General features: G+C 38.6%; 1 protein-coding gene across 4 annotated transcripts in view; it reads right to left on the bottom strand.

The window, feature by feature from the left end:
- Positions 1–3,831: 3,831 nt before the first annotated feature.
- Positions 3,832–22,886, bottom strand: part of CDH18 (cadherin 18) — a 653,448-nt gene continuing 634,393 nt past the window's right edge. For 2 of the 4 annotated variants that reach the window (XM_045285189.1, XM_004698093.2), the window contains exons 11-12: positions 13,765–14,016; positions 3,832–6,491 (exon numbers count right to left, since the gene is read on the bottom strand). In XM_045285189.1, the coding sequence (XP_045141124.1) occupies positions 6,001–6,491; positions 13,765–14,016 (743 nt within the window). In that variant the 3' untranslated portion in view covers positions 3,832–6,000. The remainder of the gene's footprint in view (positions 6,492–13,764; positions 14,017–22,886) is intronic. The other 2 variants (XM_013008043.3, XM_045285190.1) reach the window with 2 other exon arrangements.

Here is a 22,886-nt window from a genome sequence, read left to right as displayed (position 1 = left end):
ACAATAGTATGAGACACAATTGGAGGGAACAGTTAACTTAACTGTTCCCTCCAATTGTGTCTCATACTATTGTTTTTATTTTCTGTAAGAGTGCTTCCAATGTTGGCCGTATTCAACAGCATTTTAATAGGTTCCTGTTACCTTCTTTAAAATCATCATCTATTTTTAACTTTTGATTGCCTTTTCCTCTGCTTTTTATATGCAGATATTAAAATTTTAAAAGGACTCCTCTTAATGCCTTGAAGAGCATCCTCTCAGATGTCTTTCTAGTCTAAGGGTCAATGCTAGCATGTATACCTATCTATTTATATATCTATTTTAAACTAAGGCATTTGAAATGTCATCCTGAACATTTCAATAGACAGTTGAGAGTAAATGTGATGTTTTTTGACATAGCAGACATTGCCTTGATGAAATTAGGAGGGTGACACTAAATATTATGTCCTATTTTCTTAATCCCAAAGTTGTGTTGCTGGACAATACGATTAAGCCATTAGATGACTCCACTGCATGGGCGTCCTCACGAAACAGAAATGCCACTCTCTCTGCTCGCTTTTACTTATGAATTAAAAGAGAAATATATTACAATTGGTGCTGAGGAGCAGATCAAGCGCAGTGCACCCTAACAGGCAGTTGAAGACTTCCCCCAAAGGTATTGATTTAGTGTGTTCCAGTCTGCTGATTGGGAGCCCTGGTGACATTGTGCCTCCGGCACTTGGCCTCTCACCACAAAGTAAGCCATTCAATCCCCAGTGGCTCCAGCCGGAGGCGGGAGTGGGGGGAGTGGGGGTGGAGCGGGGGAAATGAGGCTTTGCTGATCCCTTAAAGAATTACAGTCACTGAAACCCTACATAAGGTTCCTATGAGCCAAAATCAACTTTAGGGGAGTGGGTTGGCTTTGAGTGTTCTGTTCATGACCATGCTATGGTAACTAGCTCTGATGGATGGCTCAGGAAATTAACTGATCATGACTAAATTTCTATTGTTTCCTCTGCATATTCAGGTAAACTGTAAGGGGTTAAAAAAATCAAACTAGTAGGTGTGAATCTATAATTACACATGACAAACTTTAGAAACAAGGATGATGAAACTTTATTTCATGTACTTTGGACATATTATTGAGAGGGAGTTATCCCTGGAAAAGAGTATCACCCTTTAAATAAAGTCAGTCAGTCTGCCCAACCACCCTGGTCCAGAGTCAATTCTAATGTTTAAGTTTTCTGAGACTCTAAAACTTCACTCACAGATAGCCTCCATGGGAAAAACAAACAAACAAACAAACAACAAACAAACAAACTAGCTACAACTGAGTTGATTCTGACTCACCCTACCCTACTGAACAGAGTAGAACAGACCCTTTGGGTTCCCAGGAGTTAAAGTGTTTATGGGAACTAACCAACTCATTTCTCAGCTACAGAGTAGTTGGTGTACTTCAACTAGCTGTCAGCAAAAATAATAGGAAGACCCTAAATGAGGTGCCCTGACCCAGTGGCTGTAACAACGGGCCAAGAAACAGCATTGGTTGTGAGGAGCAGTCAGTGTGAAATTCTGTAGCACATAGCAGTGTGACGGCATCTAACAACAACAATAAATTGTGGCCTAAATATTCTTGTTGTCTTTATTCAAATGTCCAATGGAATTGAAGTGCACTAAGTATCTGAATCAATGAAGATTGTAGTTGTTAATTCCTTCCCTATTGAGTTAGTTAGTATATTGTGCCAACCTGGCCGATAAACACAACTGGGGTTAATTGAAGGGCGGAGGGACAAATGGCTCAGCAAGCCTGGCCTTTCTAGTTCTTGGGTCTCTTGCTTTGTGATGGTCACACCAGGGTGCCTCTGCCTTAGCTGTTCCCTGCTTCAGCTTGCAAGGCTAACTTCCTGCAAGACATCCCCAAGGAGAAGCCGCATGGTTCATGCTGCATGGACCTACCCTGATGCAGCCCTGGGTGCTGGAGCAGCCGTGTGGAGACCCCTGTCAGTGCTGAGATGCTTACACGTTCACTGACTCGGCTTTCCTCCTGCAGTCGGCATCATTGCATCTGTTTTGTGAAATGAGGGAGGACTTCGTGGATTGAGTCGGGCATATGGGTTAATGTTGGACTTGTGGGCTTGGGCAGCACTAGGTTGTGGTGTTTTCTTGATGTACACTTAATCTTTATATAAAACTCTCTCTTATACATGAGCTTCTGTGGGTTTGTTTCTTTAAAGTACCTAGACTAACAAACCTGTGTTTCAAATTTATGATTTCTGTGATGTTTATTGTTTGTGGAATCACATCTATGAAGTCACTCCTTAACTGCCAGCATTGAAATTCCAAATGACGCTCCATAAAAAATAAAGAGCCACCAAGATTGCGCTCTTTTCCAACTACATAGTCCTGGAAAATTGGAATTTCAGGAATCTCACATATTTGAAGCAGATCAATTCCCAACTCATTCATTTTTTTTTAATATCTTACTCTCCAAAAAGTTTTCTAAAGAGTGTGTATCTAACACATGAGTACATAATACATATGTGGTTTGTACGTGTATGTTTAAGTGGATGCAATTTCACTTAGAGTATCTTTCCTTCTTGCACTAAGATATAGGAAGGTCATGCTTAGCTCTGTATAGAGCACAATATTGATTATGATTTCCTCTTCAATATCGTCTTCAAATCTGTGTTGTAGAGATGGTCCTAGAAAGAATCTTGATCATAGGACTTTAATAATTTTTGCAATATTTATCAAATTCTCAATGTCTTCAGAAAGCCTGTTTGGAACTCAGACATTCTGCTAAGAAACACCTCGGATGGAAGCATAGACATAGCCCTTCATATTTCCTCCAATTTGAAAGCCACCATTTTCAACAGGCTCTGAAGGTAGAACACTATTTTATTGGAATGAAGTCAATAGCTTTTGAAGTTATATTTTATTTATGTCTATAAATGTCAACTAAGGCTTACAAAATGTGCTGAGACACATTAGTGAATTTGATCCCATAGCTGATTATTTGTATCCAATGAATTCTCATGATTGATGTGCAAACTCTTGGCTTACTAGACACTAAGAGAACCACCTTTGAACATAGACACAGTGGGATTTTAAAATCAAAATATTTGAGTGCTAAATGACCACATCATTTTCAAAGCATTTATATTTCAGCATTGCTTTCTTGATTCAAAGTAGCAAAGACTATGAAACCCAATCAATACTTAAAATCATAATGCCATTGCCCAACTTCAAAGTCTGTATAAAAATAATACTCAGCAGAACTTGAGTGCTTTCATTAACAAAATATTAAACTAAATCAGCAGGGAAACATATTTGCAGACTCTCACAGCTTTACTTTGCCTTTATATTTTGACCTAATGACAGGTGGTAATTGTAATAGTATGTGATTGAAATTTGATGAACTTGGAGTGCTTTGTCCTACAAAATCAGAAAAAAAATGTAGACTCAGGCAGACAACCCTGACTCTGACATAAATGAGTTAGAGCATACATGCATTTTCATCTAAGACACTCTCATCTGCAATGTTCCTAGGTAAACATTTTTTTTTAATTGACTCTGGTTAATTTATAAGAAATTTAGATCCCAAAGCCTATTGGACTTCCCTATCCTAGACTTTCCAATTCTGTCTGAAGAGGAGTGTCAAAGAACCAGAATCCACTGGAAATCTCCAAAGGCATGCCTTCCTTTCAAGGTGAAGGTAAACTGACATTAGCATAATCATTGCATATGTATCTAGCGGTTACTCCCCAAAGTCCCTGAATGTCTCTTTTGATTTAGTCTTACACCAGAACGCATGCCACGATGACAGGCAAAATGATAAAGCAGCATCTGGAAAGGTAAAATGTTGCAACAACTTAAATTACATTTTATTCCTCAGGCTTAAAACACAAATTGAGAATTATTCAAATTAAATGCACCTACTTCCCATATCTCAAAACTATGAGATTCTAGCACAGGGTAATTGTGAACCAATGCAATGTTTGAAATTTTGCAAACAGGTAGACTCCAAAAGAAAATGCCTTGGACTTTGGGGTGTTTTAGACTATGTTCAACTAAGAGCAAAGGGGGAAATTCCCTCTAAATTATTCTTACTTCCTTCGTTTTAATACGGCAATGTATCTGATTTACATACTTGTGGGGTTTTTTAAGGAAATAAGACTAGAGTTTTATGAATTATTTCAAGTCCAACAGCTGTCACAACACAAAGGTTATCTAAAACAATTTTGAAACAATAAAACAAGAAGTTCTAAGAAAATTAGCTCATTTAGAAAAATATTAAAATAAGTAGACTTCTGTTTTACATGCTTAGACTGAACAGTAGCTTTGCTGTTGAAGGCTTTATGAATAATATAATATCTTATGCAAAATGTATTTAAATATATATCTTAAGCCAATAAAATTAGAAAATTAGAGCGTGCCTGCCAGGCTTTCTCGAACAGAGCACTCCGCAGTCGGCAAGTGTGTTTGCAGAGGCTGTGTTCGTCCTCACAACAACCCTGTGAGGTAGGCAGGGACGGCACGTCATTTCCGTTTTGCAGTTTGGGATCCTGAAACACAGAGTGATCCGGGGATGTGTTCAAGAATACAGATACAGAACTCCTCCATGTCCTATACATTTTCACAAACATATAAAGGACAATGAGTAAATAAAGACCTGAAAGCTTAAACCTGTGGAAGGAACAGTGAGCCTCCCATGAGCTGATGAAAGCCAAGACCAAACCACAAGAAAGAGAGTTGCCATCAGTTCAGTTTGGGCTCATGTGACCCTACTTTTCCAGTAGAAGCGCACTCTCTAGGGTAGTCGATGGCTGTGGTCTTTTGGAAGTAGGTTGCCAGGCCTTTCTCCCAAGGCACCTCTGGGTGGATTTGAGCTGCCAACATTAGTTAGTAGCTCAACACTTAACTGTTGCTCCACCCAGAGTCTTTAAAGGTATATAAAGTGTATGTAAACTAGAAGGTAGTCTCTTAGACTACATCGTTATTGTGTTAGGTTCATATTTATGAAGACGGTCTGTGATATCAACAAGTCAATTCGGCTTAATTATAAACCAATCAGCACATTGATCACAGTTACTGCTGGATAATGATCCAAACTGCTGATTCCAATGTACACAAACCAGTGAAATAAATGAGTTCCTCAGTGCTTGGTATGGAGGGTGGTGTGTGCAGCTTTTTCTAAAATTAAATCTTTCCCTGACAGAGCAGTACCTCTGAGTAAATCTTAAACCATTCACTCTATCCCTTAACAAACAATAAAAGTAGATTTCTCCTGTGGAACTAAATGGGGTGGGGTGGGACAGAGACCGTGGTCTCTGTATTTTAGAATGGTGCACGGCTGGTGCACAGAAATTGCATACATTACAGTGCAGGCAGCAAATCCCCATGCTCCATCAATTTTGTGTGGAGAAAAGAAGTGGGGAGGGCAAAGGGAAATTGTACATACAGGTCCATGAGAGAGTGGCCTGGGCTATGGGAAACACCTCATGTCATTTAAACACAAGACAAGGCTAATGAGATCTGTCATAGTAACAGAATGCGGGGCTTCCATGTCCACCCAGAAAAGTGGAAAGAGAGGTGTTTTCCCTTACAAGTTTCATTTTGCGGTTGACCACCCTTATAAATCATAAGACATCGGAGATAATGAGCCTTTTTTTTTAGTGCTGCTTTAAAAAATAATCACAAAATATTGAAACAAATGTCATCGTTTGGCTTAATTCAGGTATCTTAATTCAACAGTACCACAGACTTTATTGAGCAATTGAAACTATACACAAGAAACGATAGACTTCCCCGTCTGTGCGGTGTGGTGTGTGTGTGTGTTTAATTTGACTTTCTTCCAGTGCAATGACCCAGGTTCAATCACGAAAAGGGTACTTCTTTCTACAGTTGCTGTGTACAGTCTGCTCAGTTCCAAGTACTGTCTCCCCACTTCTTCCTTGACATTGCCAAGGTGGTAGCATCACTTGCGCAGGAAGCAAATTCTACAGGATCTCAGGCACTGAGCCCCTAAGTTGTTCTTTCAGATTCTATTTCTCCATAGAGTTCTGCTAATTTCTTAAACTCAGGCCCCCAGTCTCCAAGGTACTGATAATCCTGGTCCGATTGTGTCGTGGCTGAATCCAGAGAGCTGATGGACCCAGCTTCCGATCTCTGACCCTCATAAGCATAGGTCTGAAGTGAGTCATAAGGCGGGACACTGGGATCAAGGTCTGCTTCCGCCAGTCTTTGCTTAATAAAATCCTGAACATCTATACTTTCCAGAGTGGACAAGGTCTGATGCCTGGGGGTGAGTTTCACGTCAGGCCTGATGTCTCGTCGGTACTTAAGCTCCTCGGCCGCGGAAGGATTCCTCAAGGCTGTTATGTCAAAGGCCTCGGTGTCTTCTTCTCCTCCTCCCTCGTCGTCATAGGTGACCACATTCTCCCTCACATCTCCCTCGGAAATGATCAGGGGTTCCTTTTTACTCCGCCGCAGGGTGATAAAGAGCACTACAATTGCTGAGGAAAAACAGGAGAGAAGATGAAGTTAGAAATAGTGATTAGGATATTGTTTTGACTGTTGACATCAGCAATTCCCAGCCCCTGTTATCAGCAAGTTTCCAGAATAACTGTTGGCATTGTGGTCAGGTCTCCATACCAGACACTTTAATACCTCAAAGGATAGTGCACGTATTTTTTTTTTTTACTCCTCCTTGTGATTCAATGGAAGGCATTTTCTAGATTAAAACATCTACTCCACCAGACTGTCTAATGTATGATAGTAATCATTTTTTTGCCTCCTTCAAGAAATTCATATTTGAAATTGTTGGTGACTCATTTCAAGAGCTTTTGAATTTGGTGCTAAATTATGCATTTGAATTATGATGTTGTTGAATAATATTAAAAGTGCCATGGACTGCTGAGAAAGCAAACAAATCTAATTTAGAAGTAGAGTCAATATGCTCCTCACAGGCATGATTGACAACACGTCCTCTCACATGCTTTGGACAAGTCAGAAGAGACCGTTCCTGTGAAAGACGGTATGCTAGGTCAAGTAGAAGGACAGCAAAAAAAGAGGAAGTGATCAATACTAGTTTAGAAGTCTGGATGTCATTTATATCCCTTATCAACATGTGTGCATTATTTCAATCCCCCTTTGTGTCCCATATTTGCCAACTAGAATACATAGGCTAAAGGACAGGTATAATGATGATGATATTTCTTCATCATCTTAGTCCCAAAGTTAAGGAGATAGGGCTGATATATAATGATTCAAAATATGCATCTCAGTAAAGTTTGACTTTTAAAAGCTTATGCCTATGGCTCTCCCAGATACGGAGGGCTACTTGCCTTTAACCAGTGATAGATTGTTATCTCCTTCAGGACAGGGTAAATCTATAATGAGCCTTACACTCGAAGACAATTTTGAGGGCAAAGGGTGATGTTGTTTGTAATTACATCAGGGCATCAAGGCAATCCTGAACATATGGTCCTTGTAGTAAAAGGCAAATGGGAGAATGGGAAAACCTGGCTGACATGGTGCTTCGACGCCCTGCTTTTCATTTCCGTTAGCGGTGTTTCTGGAGCAGCTGGTGCACAGTAGACTTTCCAAACATAACTCTTGTGTGGATGACCTAAATAATGGGCTCAGGGAAAGTGCTAACAAAGCATTATATGAAGAGAATCCTCATGCAGAGAAATAACCTTCCTAGGAATATATATTTATATATATATATATACACACACACATATGCAGTTTATTGTTATTAAGATATGGAAAACCCAATATTGCTGTCTGTATATTACTTGGTAAGGTAGAGGCAGGGAAAAGAAAGAAGCCTCTTAACAAGATCAATTGACACAGTGGCTGCCACCGTGGACACAATAGACAAAGGACCAGTGGGCAGGTGTGTGTGTGTGTATATGTGTGTGTGTGTGTGTGTGTGTCTCAGGAGCAGGCGGTGTTTTGCACTGTTGTGCACTCACTATGACTCAGAACCGACTCACCAGCAACTAACAGCAGCAACAATTTTACTACAGATCTTTAACTACTTGAACACCAAACTCAGGTATTTCCGGAAAATACCAAGACAAAAGTACACGTTAAGGAAAAGATAATAATGATCTATCTATATGAGCGTGAAATGGAAATATCAGTGGAATTGAAATGTCCGAAGGATATGAGTTTCTTGTCATTACCCCTTGCAAGTGGCCTTATCCATGCCTGGTTATGGCACCTCTCATCGGAATTGACTTTACTTTTCAAACCAAAAGCGATTGATTCGCAAGTAGCTTGACAGTTACCATCTCAGTCCTGCCACCTTCTGTTCCTAGTGTATCACTGCCTTCACATCCAATCCACCCTGATCCACATGACCAAGACATTTACACTCTAGAGGAGGTAGTGATCCAGGTCTCTTAGCCTGCTCACCTGTGTACGTGGGTGTGTGGGGAAAAAATAAGTTGCAGAAGGGTGATTCATGTCCTGGCTTAAGCTTCATATGCCAAGCATGATTAGAGTCTCTTCTGCCAACTCCTCTTGTCTTATTGGCAAGTCAAGGAGTAGGGTGAAAAAGAAAAGTCAGTATCTGGGATAGATACAGAACTCTAGCTGTCTTCTACACCAGTGTCAAAGGCTGAGTGACAATGAATTCAAGATCCATGGCCATCCATTGACTTCCAACTCCTGGTGTTTCTGCGGGTGTAGAAAGGACGTGCACTTTGTAGGGCTTTAGCGGGCTGTTTCCTTTTGAAAGCAGATGGCCTGACTTGTTTTCCAGGGTGCTTCTGGGTGAGTTTGAACCTCTAACCTCTGGTTTATTAGACCAGTGCATCTATGGGTCTCCTGATTGATTAATGAAGACACACTACAAAGTATCTTCCATTTTCATATAAAATAAAAACGACATTTTGTAATCTTGGTAGAAAACACCCCAATACACACGATAGAAACCTCTCATTGACATGTTAGTGCCTTTCTTTTTCAAGCACAATATTTAGATCATCATTATAAACATAGCAGGGATAACTCATTGTAAATTATTGAATCATATGCCAGCTTTATAGACCTTATAGCTAAAATGTCCTTTCAGAGGTTAAAGATGAGAAACTCTCAATGGGTTGCCTAAAGTCACACTGGAAAACTGTGGTTTCGGTGGCTTTGGGCTATTATTGTCCCAAAACACAAAGCTTATTTCAAAATTACAAGTTCTACAGTAAGGGTTTATTGCTTCTGAGATTGCTGCTGTTCCTTTCTAGAAAATTATCAGGAAGTTCATTAAAATTTCAGCAGTTATTGTTTTAATTACAAATAACACAAGTTGGTTTTTGTAATTAATGAAAAAAAAAACTACATCGGTGAGTCTGTTGTTTAAATGATGTCTGAATATAATAAATTCCTTTAGACTTTTCTATAAGTATAAATTATATTATAATTAATTTGTGTTAAGCCTAAGATCAAGAAATCTATGACCTTTAGACAGAACTGTCAAAGCTCATTTGAGTTTAAGAGATAGCATAAATTTAGAAATTTTCTGTAATTAAATCAGAGAGAACAGTATATCCAGAAAATTAATTGAAAGGAAACATCCCCCCCCACAGTACTATGTTGCTTGTCTATAAAGCAATCCAATTACTTTTCAAATGTTCAAGCTTTAGCATATGAAAACAGTTTTAAGTAAGAAGCAAAAGCAAAAATCAAAGGATAAAATGCATTCTCCCACTAAACTATCTTTTAGCATGACGATTCGATGTTAAATTCTCTGGTTTAATTACATTTACCTCTAGCTAAGACCCTGGAAGAGTGTTTTATTGTTTGTTTTGTTTTTATTTTTAAAGTAAATGCAAAATTATTAATATTGAAAGAAGACAAGAGTAGTTTCTGATGATCAATAAATTAATCAATTGATTAATTAATTTAATGTAACGCACTGGATTTCCCTGGTTTATTTCTCGACCATGCATCTACATTGTAAGTCTATTGTGTGCTTCAACAGATTTTAGTAGCGTTCCAGGCCCCCGTTTTGCTAAACGTACTTGATATTTCATGGGCTCAATGTACGTCTTCACATTGTTATCTTCTGTACACTTACTTCTCTCTGGACTATGGCATATGATCATTTATGATCTTCTGTTTCATTTCCTTTTTCTTCCCTGACTTCTTTACTGTGCTATCAAAGTGAAGTTCCTCACAACTCAGGCCTGGTCTATCTTCTGTTTGTACTGTCCCTAATGAACTAAAAATAGTATATTTCTGATGGCCATACATCTCAGAAGACAGGGATCTACATTCAGCAATGTATATATGAAAATTCTTCTTTGACCTCCTTCTGAATTACCTGCATGTCTAATTTATAAAAGATCAGTTTTTATTTCAACTGATAGCTCTTGGCATTGTTCATTTATTTCAGCTACACTTGCAGCATGCCTAAGGTATGCCATTTCTGAGCATGGAAATTGGTTTGGTTTTCTAGTTGATTTGCCTGCATGTTCTCTTGCCACCATGGGAGAAGTTCTTCATTTCATTCACAGTCATCTATTTTTTTCCACAATAACATTTTTAAGATTCTTGTTTTTGTAAAATCTTCATAATCCCAGAACAAAACCTACTCTCCTGAGTATGTTCCAGAAGCTCTAAACTGTTCTCTGGCCTACGTAATCATTCTCCTTTTCACCATTTTCAGCCTTGGCGGTGTAGTGACGTACACGTTGGGCTGCTAACCGCAAGGTCAGTGTTTTAAACTGACCTCCCCAAGGAGCAAAAGGAGAGTGTTTGCTCCTGTGAAGATGTAGAGGCTCAGAAACGCACAGGGCAGACCTATTCTGTCCTAGAAGCTCACTGTGAGTCAGGCTTGAACTGATGGCAGTGAGTTCATGAGGTTTTCCCGGGTGTAGTATACCAGTACCAAAGTAACTAACATTAAGAATACCCCACTCTAAGCAGAGCATACTTTTATCATATATGTGGAGTAGCAAGAAAGAAGCAAAAGTGAAGACTACTCAAAGGGAGAGAAGCTACACGGACACACCATAAACATGTGTCATTTCACTTGCAAGAACTAGATGCATGGGTGGTTTCCAAATATATTTTCTCATTATAAAAATCTGGATTTTCTACCTTGCGTTAAATACAACTCCAAAGAGTTTATGGAAATACAAGCTTCAAATGTGACTGTGATCAAAATTGGGCGATCATACAGATAATGTAAAGTTATTTAATAAAAGGAATTACAATGAAAATCTCAAAGAAAAAACTCTCTTTGTTTTAATTCAATTGGTCTTTATTTCATAAAATGGAATAGCTCTAAGGCTAAAAACGTTATATGTAGTTTTTAAGGTTCAACTAGCATTGATAATTAACTAAATAGTTTGGACTGCTACCATAATAGAAATGTCTCTAAGACATTTTATAAATTGGTTTTAAGATTACTATTTGCAGAATGCTACTTGTGCCTTTGGAAATACATTTTTTTAAATCTTTCAAAGGCAATTTAAAAAATTTTTTAATATAATTTTTTCTTACATTTCTGGTGAAAGTATTCACAGCAAAATGTACCAATTCAACACCAAGGTGTACAATCTCATTACATTAATCACACCCCTCAAAGTCCTCAACCTGTCTCACTATCTTTTTCTAAATTACTCCATCATGATTCATTTAAACTGATTGCCCCTAAATTTTCCCCTTCACATCATGAGCTGCTACTGTGATTTTATTCACCTGTAGCTCACAATGTTCAAGGTTAATGCTCATTACCAATCAAGCTAAACTATAATTGGGTGGAAGGATGACTTCAGTCTGGCCTCAATGTAAGGTCCCTGTTGAAGTGATTATCTCAGAATATCAAAGAGGAGGGCTCATCTATCTGTGCCGCAGAAAGTCGGGACCCTGTCGGAGATTGCTGTTCTGTTGCACATTTCTCCCCATTACTTTCTTCAAGACTCTTGGACAGAACGTCTGCGAGAACACTCTGCATTGGCAGCAGCGGACCCTCTAGCTTGCTGGCACCAGGGCAAATGGGTAGCTGACTCATCTAGACGTGCACGCTCCTCCTCCGTGTTTTGCCCCACCTCCTCCGCTGCTCCAATCTAACAGTGATACACTGTTGTCCCCTGGAGGACCAACAGCATGTGTTCTAGAACACAACATATCATTCAAACACAAAGAAAAACACCAAGAATGATCATTAGGCAAAATGACTGTGCTGCCCTTTGTATCTATGCCCCTAAATTTCCAAACTTAAAAAACAAAACAAAACAAAACAAAAACACAGTGTATCTGGCTGTAATAGCATCAGCCGTTGCCTGCTATTGATAGTTTGTGGTCTGTGTTCTAAAACTATACCTAACTCAATCTTTACCAATACAACTCCTTTTTAGCTATTCAGCCCAGTGAGACAACTGCTCAAGTCACATTGCACAACATTAACCCCAAGTGAAAGCCCGTTTTTCCACACCATAAACAGAAATGCTCCACTTTTCACCTGACTGCTCTCTCATTCTCTCTTTCTCAAACTCATCCCATAGTCAGTGAGTGCATATCGACTCATAGGGACTAGAGAGGACTGGGTAGAGCTGCCCTGTGAATTTATGTGACGGTAAGTCTTTTTGGGAGTAGGAAACCCTGCCTTTCTCTCTCAGAGCAACTGATGGTTTCAAATTGCTGACTTTATGGTGAGCAGGCCAGTGTTACCACAGTACCACCCAAGGTTCTAATATTTGTTGTTTTGTGATTGGCTTATTTTACTTAGGATATTGTCTCCAATTGCATCCATGATAAAACATGTATCAGGATTTTATTCCATTTTAATACGTAGTATTCAATTGGCTGTATACAGCACATTGTATTTACCTATTTAACCATTGCTATAGTTTGTACTTTTAGGGTATTGTAGATATCTGGTGCTCATACCAGTCCCTTGAATATACACCCAAAGTTAGGATTCCTGGTTCCATATTTAATTTCTAAAGGATAGCCAAACTATTTTCCGCAACAAAGTAACTACTGTATGTTCTCAGGAAGAATAGATAAGGGTTCTAAATTCTATGCATCCTTGTCAACACTTCGCTTCTGTTTTCTCTTTACTTTTTGTTACTGTTATTATTATTATTATCTTAGCCATCTTAATAGACATAAACTGGCATAGCATTTGGTATTGATTTTTATATCTCTGATGATTAAAAATATTGAGCATCTTTTATATATTCATATATACGTATCCATTTGAATATCCTATTTGGTGAAATATCCATTCCAGTCTTTTGTCCATTTTTTGATTCCCTCATTTGATTTTTTAAATTAATTTGTAAGTCTGTATATACATATATTTTAGATATGGGATCTTGAGATTCAGAGAATTTAATGTTGAATCTTCTTACATATTAAAGTTTCCTTAAAAGCTTTCTTTCAAGTTTCATTATCCGCCAGTTTGCATGATAATTACATCAAATTGTTTCTAGCTTAACTATAGTATTAAAATTTTCAGTTAATATGTGACTTTGTGTGTATGTGTATATATGTGTGTGTGTGTACATGTATATATATATACAGATCTATATATATATCCACGATTCAGTCTCAATTGTTTTTCAAGAATTTATTTTTTAACAGTTTTATTGACATATCATTTACATATCATTACAATTGAATAGTTCAATCACATCAGGAAGAGTGGTACACCAAAATGACTCTCCCTACCCACCCACTGCACTGCCCCCTTCACAGTGCACCATGGGTCTTTGAGGGCATATGAAGCATCCCCACTGGTCGGCATTAAGAGGGCAAATGACTTACCCAGGAGAATGACAACACACAGAAGAATAGCGACTAAGGCTCCTGTACTCAAGCCCGCCGAGGAGAGGAAGGCTTCCGCATGGCAGGTCCGCACACGCCCATCTCTCTCGCATGCACAAACCCTGATGGTGAGGGTGCTGCTGCTGCTGAGAGAGGGGATTCCACCATCAGAGATCATAATGGGGAGATAATACACATCCTGAATAGTTCGACTAAATCTCCTCCGCCTTGTCAGAATGTTGGCTGTGTTATCTATGATAGACATAAGCAAAACAAAATGTACTTAGTAACGCCGCCATTAAGATGCACATTTCCTTTAGTGGGTAAAATGGGTATGCGAGGTCGTTTTCTCTGTTTAGTCTCTTCCCTTCATGAGATGGACAGGAGCACACGGAGGGGCAATGACTGAGAAGTCCCTAGTATCAATTCTTCACTGGAGATTCTGATTTGAACAAATAATACAGCATAAGCTAAAGGAGAGGAAAAATAATGGAGGAAGCAATCAACGTCTTACACATAAACCTGTTTGTCAAAATAGTTCAAAGGGTACGGATGGCTTTACGCTAGTACCTTCCAAACTTTGGGGTGAACCACCGGGCCTGATCCCAAACCTGATCATTCAGAATGTACAAGATGGATTTTCAGCAAACTATCCAGATATCCAGGTGCTGATGATGTACAAGCAACGTGTCCGAACCACTGTCAAAGGCATTATGTATCTACAGAGACAGCAGATCGACCAATCATCTCCTTTAGGTGTGCCTCTGATTTGGGACACTCTTCCTAAAGTGAACACTCAATGGAGAAGTCTGTGTGGAATAATATCTCTAATTATCTGTGTAGACTTTGAATTGCAATCAAAAGCTCCCCATAAAACCCCAACCCACTGCCATCTGTATCCTTATCTTTCTTCCTAAGAGTAGCTTGTGGATCTGAATTTCCAACTTTGCAGTAAGTAGTGCAATCCTTACCAGACGGTACCACCGGGACACTATACTATATGAAATGCCTGCACCAGTTATTTTGTTAGATCCCAACAACCTTTGGAGGGTGATGATATTAAGTCCCTTAATTTATGGACCTTCACCCTTTTCAGTTGGTTTTGATTCACAGCTACTTGGCAAAATAAAGTGAAACTGTCCATGATGGCTTTCCAAGGATCTTCCTCTTTAAAGAGGCACACTACCTCATTTTTCTCCTTCACCTTCAGAGTAGCTGGTGATTTTGAGCTAGGTTATCAGCCTAGCTTAATGATTACAACACCCAAATTTCTTCTCCCTTACTTGATAGGAAAAATAGCTTTTATTATAAGCATTCATTTAACAAGAAATAGCTTGAGTCTCAAAGGACAAGTGACTCAAGTTCTCAAAGCTGGGGAATGGTTAGGTTTCAACTCCATCATAGTCTAGAACCCTGATCAAAATCATCAAATGCCTCACTGCCTCCAATAACTCACTTCCAGTCAGCAATGAGCCATCAGGCACACATACGATCTCAACTATTATTGTGTGCAGAATGACTGTGCAAAGGGACCCAGGCAGATGCACTTGTAAGTGGGGCTTAGAGACTCTCAATGGATGGCTTGTTACCTCATTTGCAGATACTACATGGGCAAAGGTCACTTTCCTACATGTGACTCCAAATCAATGACTCAATTGCTGCAAGAGTAAGTATTAAAGCTGGTCTAATTCTGCTCAACCCATACTCTTTGGAAGGACCAGCATAGATCCAGAAATGTCTGTGAGATCAAGCAAGGTGGCATTAAAACTGGATGGTGCTCGAATTTTATCTCTGATCAACCGTTCTTCCTCCCACCATTGTCCACCTGTATGGATTCCCAGAGTATGTTTCCCAGTCAGCATCCTGCACAATAAGTCCATTTCCAAGTCATCTTCCCAACCTGTCACAACACCTTTGAGTTAATTACTTTTCACAATGAAAAAAAGGTGAATGAATTATCAGATACTTACATTTAGGTGTTATTTTACTCAAATCAATTCCCTCAACTTTGAAAATTAAAATTCTATCTCATTTAATGTGTTTATGATAGCCATGAACCAATATCCTACAACTACATTTCCTTGAGATAATATCATTGGTAAATTGATTATTTCTATATTATGCATTGATAAATGAATCCAATAGAAATTAATTTTGTTAGTAAATATCCCAGGTAATATAGATAATAAAAGTCAGGAATAAGTAAAGAGTTGTACACAGAAAGAAAGGGATTTGTTTAAAAACCTACCATGCATATGGAAAGGGAATTAATATATATTAATACTTACTACATCACCATCAAGGTGCTTGAACTCAAGCTCACTAAGAATGGAAAGGCTTCTGTTCGGTAAGTCCCACTCTCTGGCTGCACAGACTCCTGAAGCCATAGAGCACCTCTAACATGCTCTAATATAAGTTAGCCTTAGATATATGTTTATGCCTAACTAGCTATACAGAACAACTGGCTATTCTGAATAGAGCAAGAAAAAGAGAAAAACATGCATCATGGGAATAGCATAACCATTATGGAGTTTCCAGGAAAACCTGAACTTGAAAGAAAGGAACCTGTAAGTTGTGCAATATTGCATCACGGAGAATGTAAGTTCTCTATCTGCAACGATTCTCCAGTCAGAGGGAAGTATAGGAACCAAGGTTCAATGGTAGCCACTCTTTGTTGCAAGACACTGATCTTTGAGTACTAGGAAACACACACACAAAATATGTGGCAAGCTATAAGAGGTAATGGTAGATAGAGATTCTCTTTAATGGCTTGGGCTTGATGTAAACTTTCCTATATTTATCTGGCAGGTTGTTTTTTCTCAGCATCATTATTGGAAATGCAATGGTCATTGACAACATGGTTAGTAACATGGAGAACCCAAACTGTGCTGCCAGTCCATTTTAAGTTCTTAAATAAAATGTTCTCAAACTAAGAAAAATAAAAATGTTCTTTTTTATTTATGTATTTTTTTAGTTGAAGGTTTTTCTTCCTCGAAAAGGAAAGAAGATTCAGGAAGTGCACCGCTGTCCACCTGCAAAGTCTTAGCACTGCAGAATAATGAGCTCTTGACAACTGTGAGTGTGCATCTCACAGGAACAGAACAAAATGTGCTGTGCCCAACTACACTCACTGCAGACTTCAACAGCAAAACTTTGGGCTAAAACGAACAGGATAAGACATGTATCTCTTTCTTTATCTATCAACCTATCATCACCTACCTTTATACACACTTTAGGTAGGTATACAGATAGAGATGTAATGATACACATTGCACACATATAGCTGTCTCAGTTTTGATTTTTTTAAAAATCTTGACAAAACTGAAAAATGAGGCAGCAAGAGCAGCAAAAGCGCTCTAGTCCAGACAAAGACTACTTTAAATTTAATCAAAGTGTTGCCAACATTCTTGCATTGCTATCCAAGTGGACAAGAACTATTAACGCATGCTGAATAAAGGGAAACGATAGCAGATGGAACATCTGCTTATAAGAATTATCAAGGTTAAATAAAGGTCAATCACGAATAATATGCACCTAATTATGGTTATTAAGCCTAACTTACAATTGATTGGGTGGAAAAAGAATTCATAGAAGAGCTGGAAGCCAAATTAACATTGCAATAATTTATTTTGGTGGATTAGGATTTAAAGAGATTTTGATAGCAATAATTAAGACCATGAACTAATAGGAAATCATAAAATAGAGATTGTAGGTGGTAAGCTTTGAAGTAATATATGAAAATATACATACACAGGAAATCTCTGAATTGTGAAGATGATCTGATAGTAAATATGTTTTTAAGTTGAAATTGTAGGTAAGCCATAACAATTTCTAAAGAGTGTTATTTAGCTTTCCTTTAATGCAAGAAGGGAGAAATGCAGGGCTTTCTACTCGTGTAAAGAATTACAAACTCCATAACTCACGGGAGCAGTTCTACCCTGTCCAGTTGGGTCACTAGGAGTTGGCCTGGACTCAATGGCAGTGGGTTTTCTTTTGTTTTAGTGCAAGAAAAGACTTAATCTGTTCATCTTTAAAAGAGGCATATGCAGCCAATGAAGATGATTCTGATGAAGAATTTCTCTCAATAGATGTGGGTTCAATAACACTAAAGGGAAAGTACAAATTGTCTGTAAGTAGTCCTGGTGGCTCTGTCAGGTAAGCTTTGGATTGCTAACTACAGGATTTGTGGTTCAAACCTACCAACCACTCCAGGAAGACAAAGTGGGGCTATCTGCTCCCATGAAGATTTACAGTCTTGGAACTTTCTATAGGGCCACTATGAATGAGAATGGACCTGAAGTTATCTCTAAGTGGAAGTTCATAAGGTGGGGCTTACTGTATACATTCAGAGTCCAGAGATAAGGATACAGAGCTGTCAAATAGACGTGTCTGAGGCATATCTATGTCAGGGTCATTCTTCATGGATTGAGGTTTTTCTGCATCATCTTTTCATTGAGATGAGAGAGGTACTGTGATCACTTCTGAGCCTGATATTTTAACACTGACACACTAACCCAGCGAAGTCTGTCTGTAAGACCTTTACTGGAGGAACGGCCAAAGTGTGAAAGTTCTACTTAACAGGTATGGATTTAGGTAAATTTCCCCAAAATTGGGGGATTTCTCTTCCTTATCACAGTTTTTCTTAGATAATTGGCATGTTTCTGTTATTTACAACAATCGAATTCTCATTTTTGTGTACCTACAGCCACTATGATGCCTCACTATTTAAAAGTAGGTCGACAGTCAAGCCTCACTATGCTGTCGTAGGCGCCAACGTATTTTCCAGAAAACGAAATGTAGGAAGCAGAGGTATCGCCATACAGATTCATATTGCTGACTCACGTAGAGACATTAGAAATATCACCATCATGGCTGTTCCAAAACTGAAATTTAGAGTCTCTTTAAAAGCATCAATCATTACTATTTCACAATTGTAGCTTTAAGAACTATTGAGATTTTATAACTGGCTGTTTATAACTGGCTGTGGGGGTCATCCATATAAAATGTATATGGTGAAATGTATCATAGGGAAGCTACATTAATAAAGAGAACATGGATTAAACTGTGCTCTCATAAACTATGCACTGAATTTCTGGCTTATGTGACTGTGGATATTATCTCATTTAGAAATAGCTGTTTTATTACAAGACCAGGATAAACACACACATACACAGAAAGAGAGAGAGAGAGAGAGAGCGAGAGTGAGCAAGAGAGAGAGAAAGACCATGTGAAGATTGTCTAAGTCACAGAACTTCCAAGAAACAAGCATCATTAGGGCTAGCAACCTGGAAGGATTTGCTTTTGCTTATTATTCTTCAGAATTATAAGAAAATTGACTTTTGTTCTTTAAATCCACCGCTTTGTGGCATGTTTGCTACAGAAACACTGCATAAGGAAGACATTTTCCTGTATTTCTAGCAGCTGGGAATCTGTGGAATTGGATAGTGTGAGACCGTTTCATCTGGCTTCTCAGTCTACTGGCCAGACCTGTGCATTTAAAGCTGAGCCAGCATCCTGCCATGTTCTCTTTGTTTTGTTGCCTTGAAAGGATGCATGTATGTGGTATGGAGTTCAGATAGGATGTTTTTAACTCGTAGTACGTGTCTCATTATTTCTTTGATCAATAATATGAAGAATTTGAAGGAAAAAACCCTGAAGAATCTTGCTGGGTGAATTCTAATCTGGCTACTTATTTAATCTATTTTATAAACTATATAAATTACTTCTTGGGGGGTTATATTCAGTTTCACATTTTACATATATTTTAGATACTATTAAAAGCATTTCTTCATTGAAGATTGTAAATAGTTAGACAACTATTTGAGTGGATGGTTGTTAGATAATATAAGTATGAATTTAGACTTTGGCTTGAAATTCCAAGCATAACCTAATAGATCACTAAAGTAACGTTGCCAAATAATTCATAGCAACAGAAATGCTTGAGACTGCCCGGTGTAGATTTCTATCTCTAATGAGGGCAATTTGTTTTTCTCTTTCATTTTTCATTGTGTCAGTGGAAAAAATCAAGTAGGCAGAGCCTCAATTTACGCAAGAGAGATAAATTAGCATAGTGTCATGTTGCTTTCTTTTTCAGTCTTCTAGTAGCAATAAGGTCCCCTGGGTGGCTCAAGCAGTTTGTAATTGGCAGCTAACCTAAAGGTTGATAGTTCGAACTCATCCAACTGCATCAAAATACAGAGACTTTGTGGACTACTTTCATAAAGTTCACAGCTAAGGCAAGAGTTTATAACACAGTTACAGTGTGGAATGCATGGGGTTACCATTCATCAGAATGAACTTAATAGTAAGAGTTAGTAGCAGTAGGTTTCATTTATAATTTTACTATTATCAAAGTCTATATATGAATCAATATTGTTTTGCCTTCCTTCAAAATTTCTTTCACATAAAGGGTACTCAATAAATAATTACTTGAATGTCACTCGGCAGGGGTTAGTCTTCTGTTACAGTTCCCTTATTATGTTGATGTGTATTGATAGGGTACAACTAAAATTGACCAATATATCTTGTAATATTTCAGCAGCAGGATCTCTTATGCTTGCTAATAAAATCGGCTCTTTATCCCGGACTTTAAAACACCCCCTCCTTTTAAACTTAAAATGTCCGAAAGTTCAGTTTCCAGAGATGAGATTCTTCCCAGTCACTTAAGTATTTAAACATCCTCCTGGCCTCCCAAGTGTTCCTGTCAATCTGTGTGATCCAGATTTGCATATTGGGATACCATCATTTTGATTAGCTGTCACAAATGCTTCTTGAGATGCACAAACACATTAATTTCAGACCAAACTTTCTGTTTACAAATTCATAAGCAGCACTGGTTAAATTACTATACCCATTTGTATTGGTGCTATCAAGGGATGTACTATTTCTATATACTACATGAGGGTGTTGAGAAACCCTGACGTCATAGTGAGGCACATAGTATGCTGCACGATCAAACACACCATTCACTGCATGCGAGGAAGAGAAGGCTGTCTATTCCTTTAAATATTTAAAATCTCAGAAACCCAAGGGGAGAGTTCTACCTTTTCCTCTCGGGTCACTATGATTTGGAATCTACTTGGTGGCAGTAAATTTGACATGTTCCGAAGGGGGTGGGGGGTGCCATTCTTCCATGAGTTTTTGAAGCCTTCTCCTGTGTGTGTGTGTGTGCATAGCTGCTGTTTTTAGGGGCTGTCTATTCAATTCTATCGTGACCCTCTTTACAATAGAAGGTGCCACTGCTCAGTTCTGGGCCACCCAACATTGATCGTGAAGCTTGAGTTCCTTGTTGTAGCTACTGGATCAATCAGTAGGAACAGCAAAACAAACAAAAAAAGTCTGTTATATTGCCGGAAAATGAGCATCTCAGATAGGAAGGCTTTCACAATACAACTGGGGAAGTGGGGGCCTCTCAAAGTATAGTTGAACTTAATGATGTAGACGGAGCCCAACTTTCAAGAACCATCATTTGCTTATAAGGCATAATCCCAGATAATAAGAAACAATTGCACACATCTCTCTCCCTCTATCTCTCTCTGTCTAACTCTATTTCTGTCTCTGTCCCATTAAATTCAGCCCTACTTTGTGAGTTAACCTTCCCCAGGAGGACACCAGAGCTGCTCATCTTCTGGCAATAGGTTTGACATGAAGCACCTGCTGATGAAGTACAAGGATTGGCGTTTTCTATATAGATTGCAAATCAATGTAATGAAAATCAAAATTCTCACGATTGGACCAAGAAGAAACATCATGATAAATGGAGAAAAGATCAAAGTTGTTAAGGATTTCATCTTGCTTGAAACCATGATTAAGGCTCACGAAAGCAGCATCAACGAGATCAAATGATGCTTAGCATTGGGACATCCACTTCACAAGACTTCTTTAAAATATGGAGAAGCTCAGGTGCACCTGACCCAAGCCATGGTATCTTCAATCTCCTATGCATGTGAAAGGTGACTATTGGATAAGGAAGACTGAAGATGAATCAATTCATTTGATTTATGGGGCTAGTAAAAATTTTTGAAAGTACCATCAACTTCCAGAAGAACAAACTGACTGTAGATGGAAGACGTACAGCCAGGAGCTTCTACAAACCATGTACTTTGAACCTGTTATCAGGAGAGGCCAGGCCCTAGAGAAAGACATAATGCTTGGTAAAGTAGAGGGGCAGTGGGAAAAGGAGGGCCTTTGGCAAGAGGAACCTACACAGTGGTAGAACTGATGGGTTTAACAAAAGAACAATTGTGAGGATGGCGCAGGACCAGCCAGTGTTTCATTCTGTTTTACTGAGAGCCACGTGTACTTGGACCTGACTTGATGACAACTATCAACGAGGACAACCTCAGAAGGAATGGATAAATGCTAAAGGCAGGGGCAGAGCAGGGGAATAATACTTGCCTGTGTGGGAAAAGAGAGTCATGAGAGAATAAGACTGTCAGTGTCCTGGCCGGCTCACTGAAAGTAGACAAGTGTCTCAGCAGGAACAGTTACTCTCACCTCCACTAGAGGATGTCTGAGACTGGATCTGTTTTATAGTTTCAGGACAGATTGTAGGTATACTATCTTGTTTAGGAGAGGAAAAATTGCTAACTGGTCTCCTGACACTGCATGGACCGAAACAGAATTTAAATGATTGGACTCTGTAGAGAAATTAAGCACATTGCAACACCAGCTGTGAGTTCTTGTCCAGAGGACAAAAATAAACTATGGGATTATTGACAACAAATCTGAGAATGCCAAAGAAATAAAGCACAATCATTAAAAAATAGCTCCCACCGTGTCTAACACGTATCAAACTCTATAACTGCATCGCTCCACTAATGGACTGCTAGATTTGAAAGAAAAGGTCCCAGAAGATACATTTTAAGAGCTACATTGTCAACTTTGAAAATATCCGTTCTATTTCCCTCAGTACAATGTACATTAATATATCTAGATATCCTTTAACTGAACGCAAATAGCCACAAGGTAAGGCTGTATTTCCTTATGCTTCTTTTTATGTGGTTTGCTAAAATCATAAAGCAATTTCTAAATGATATCACTTTCAGCAATGGAAGTAGAGATAAATCATTAAAATTGGAAAGAGACCAAGGGGGAGGGAGAAGGAACCTCAAATGTTCAAA

This window comes from Echinops telfairi, unplaced genomic scaffold (assembly GCF_000313985.2).
Source record: "Echinops telfairi isolate 266 unplaced genomic scaffold, ASM31398v2 ScPeMD7_7469;HRSCAF=8507_1, whole genome shotgun sequence".
Taxonomy (NCBI): domain Eukaryota; kingdom Metazoa; phylum Chordata; class Mammalia; order Afrosoricida; family Tenrecidae; genus Echinops; species Echinops telfairi.
The sequence above is the reverse complement of the archived record's forward strand: the minus strand, read 5'-3'. Positions and strand labels throughout refer to the sequence as shown.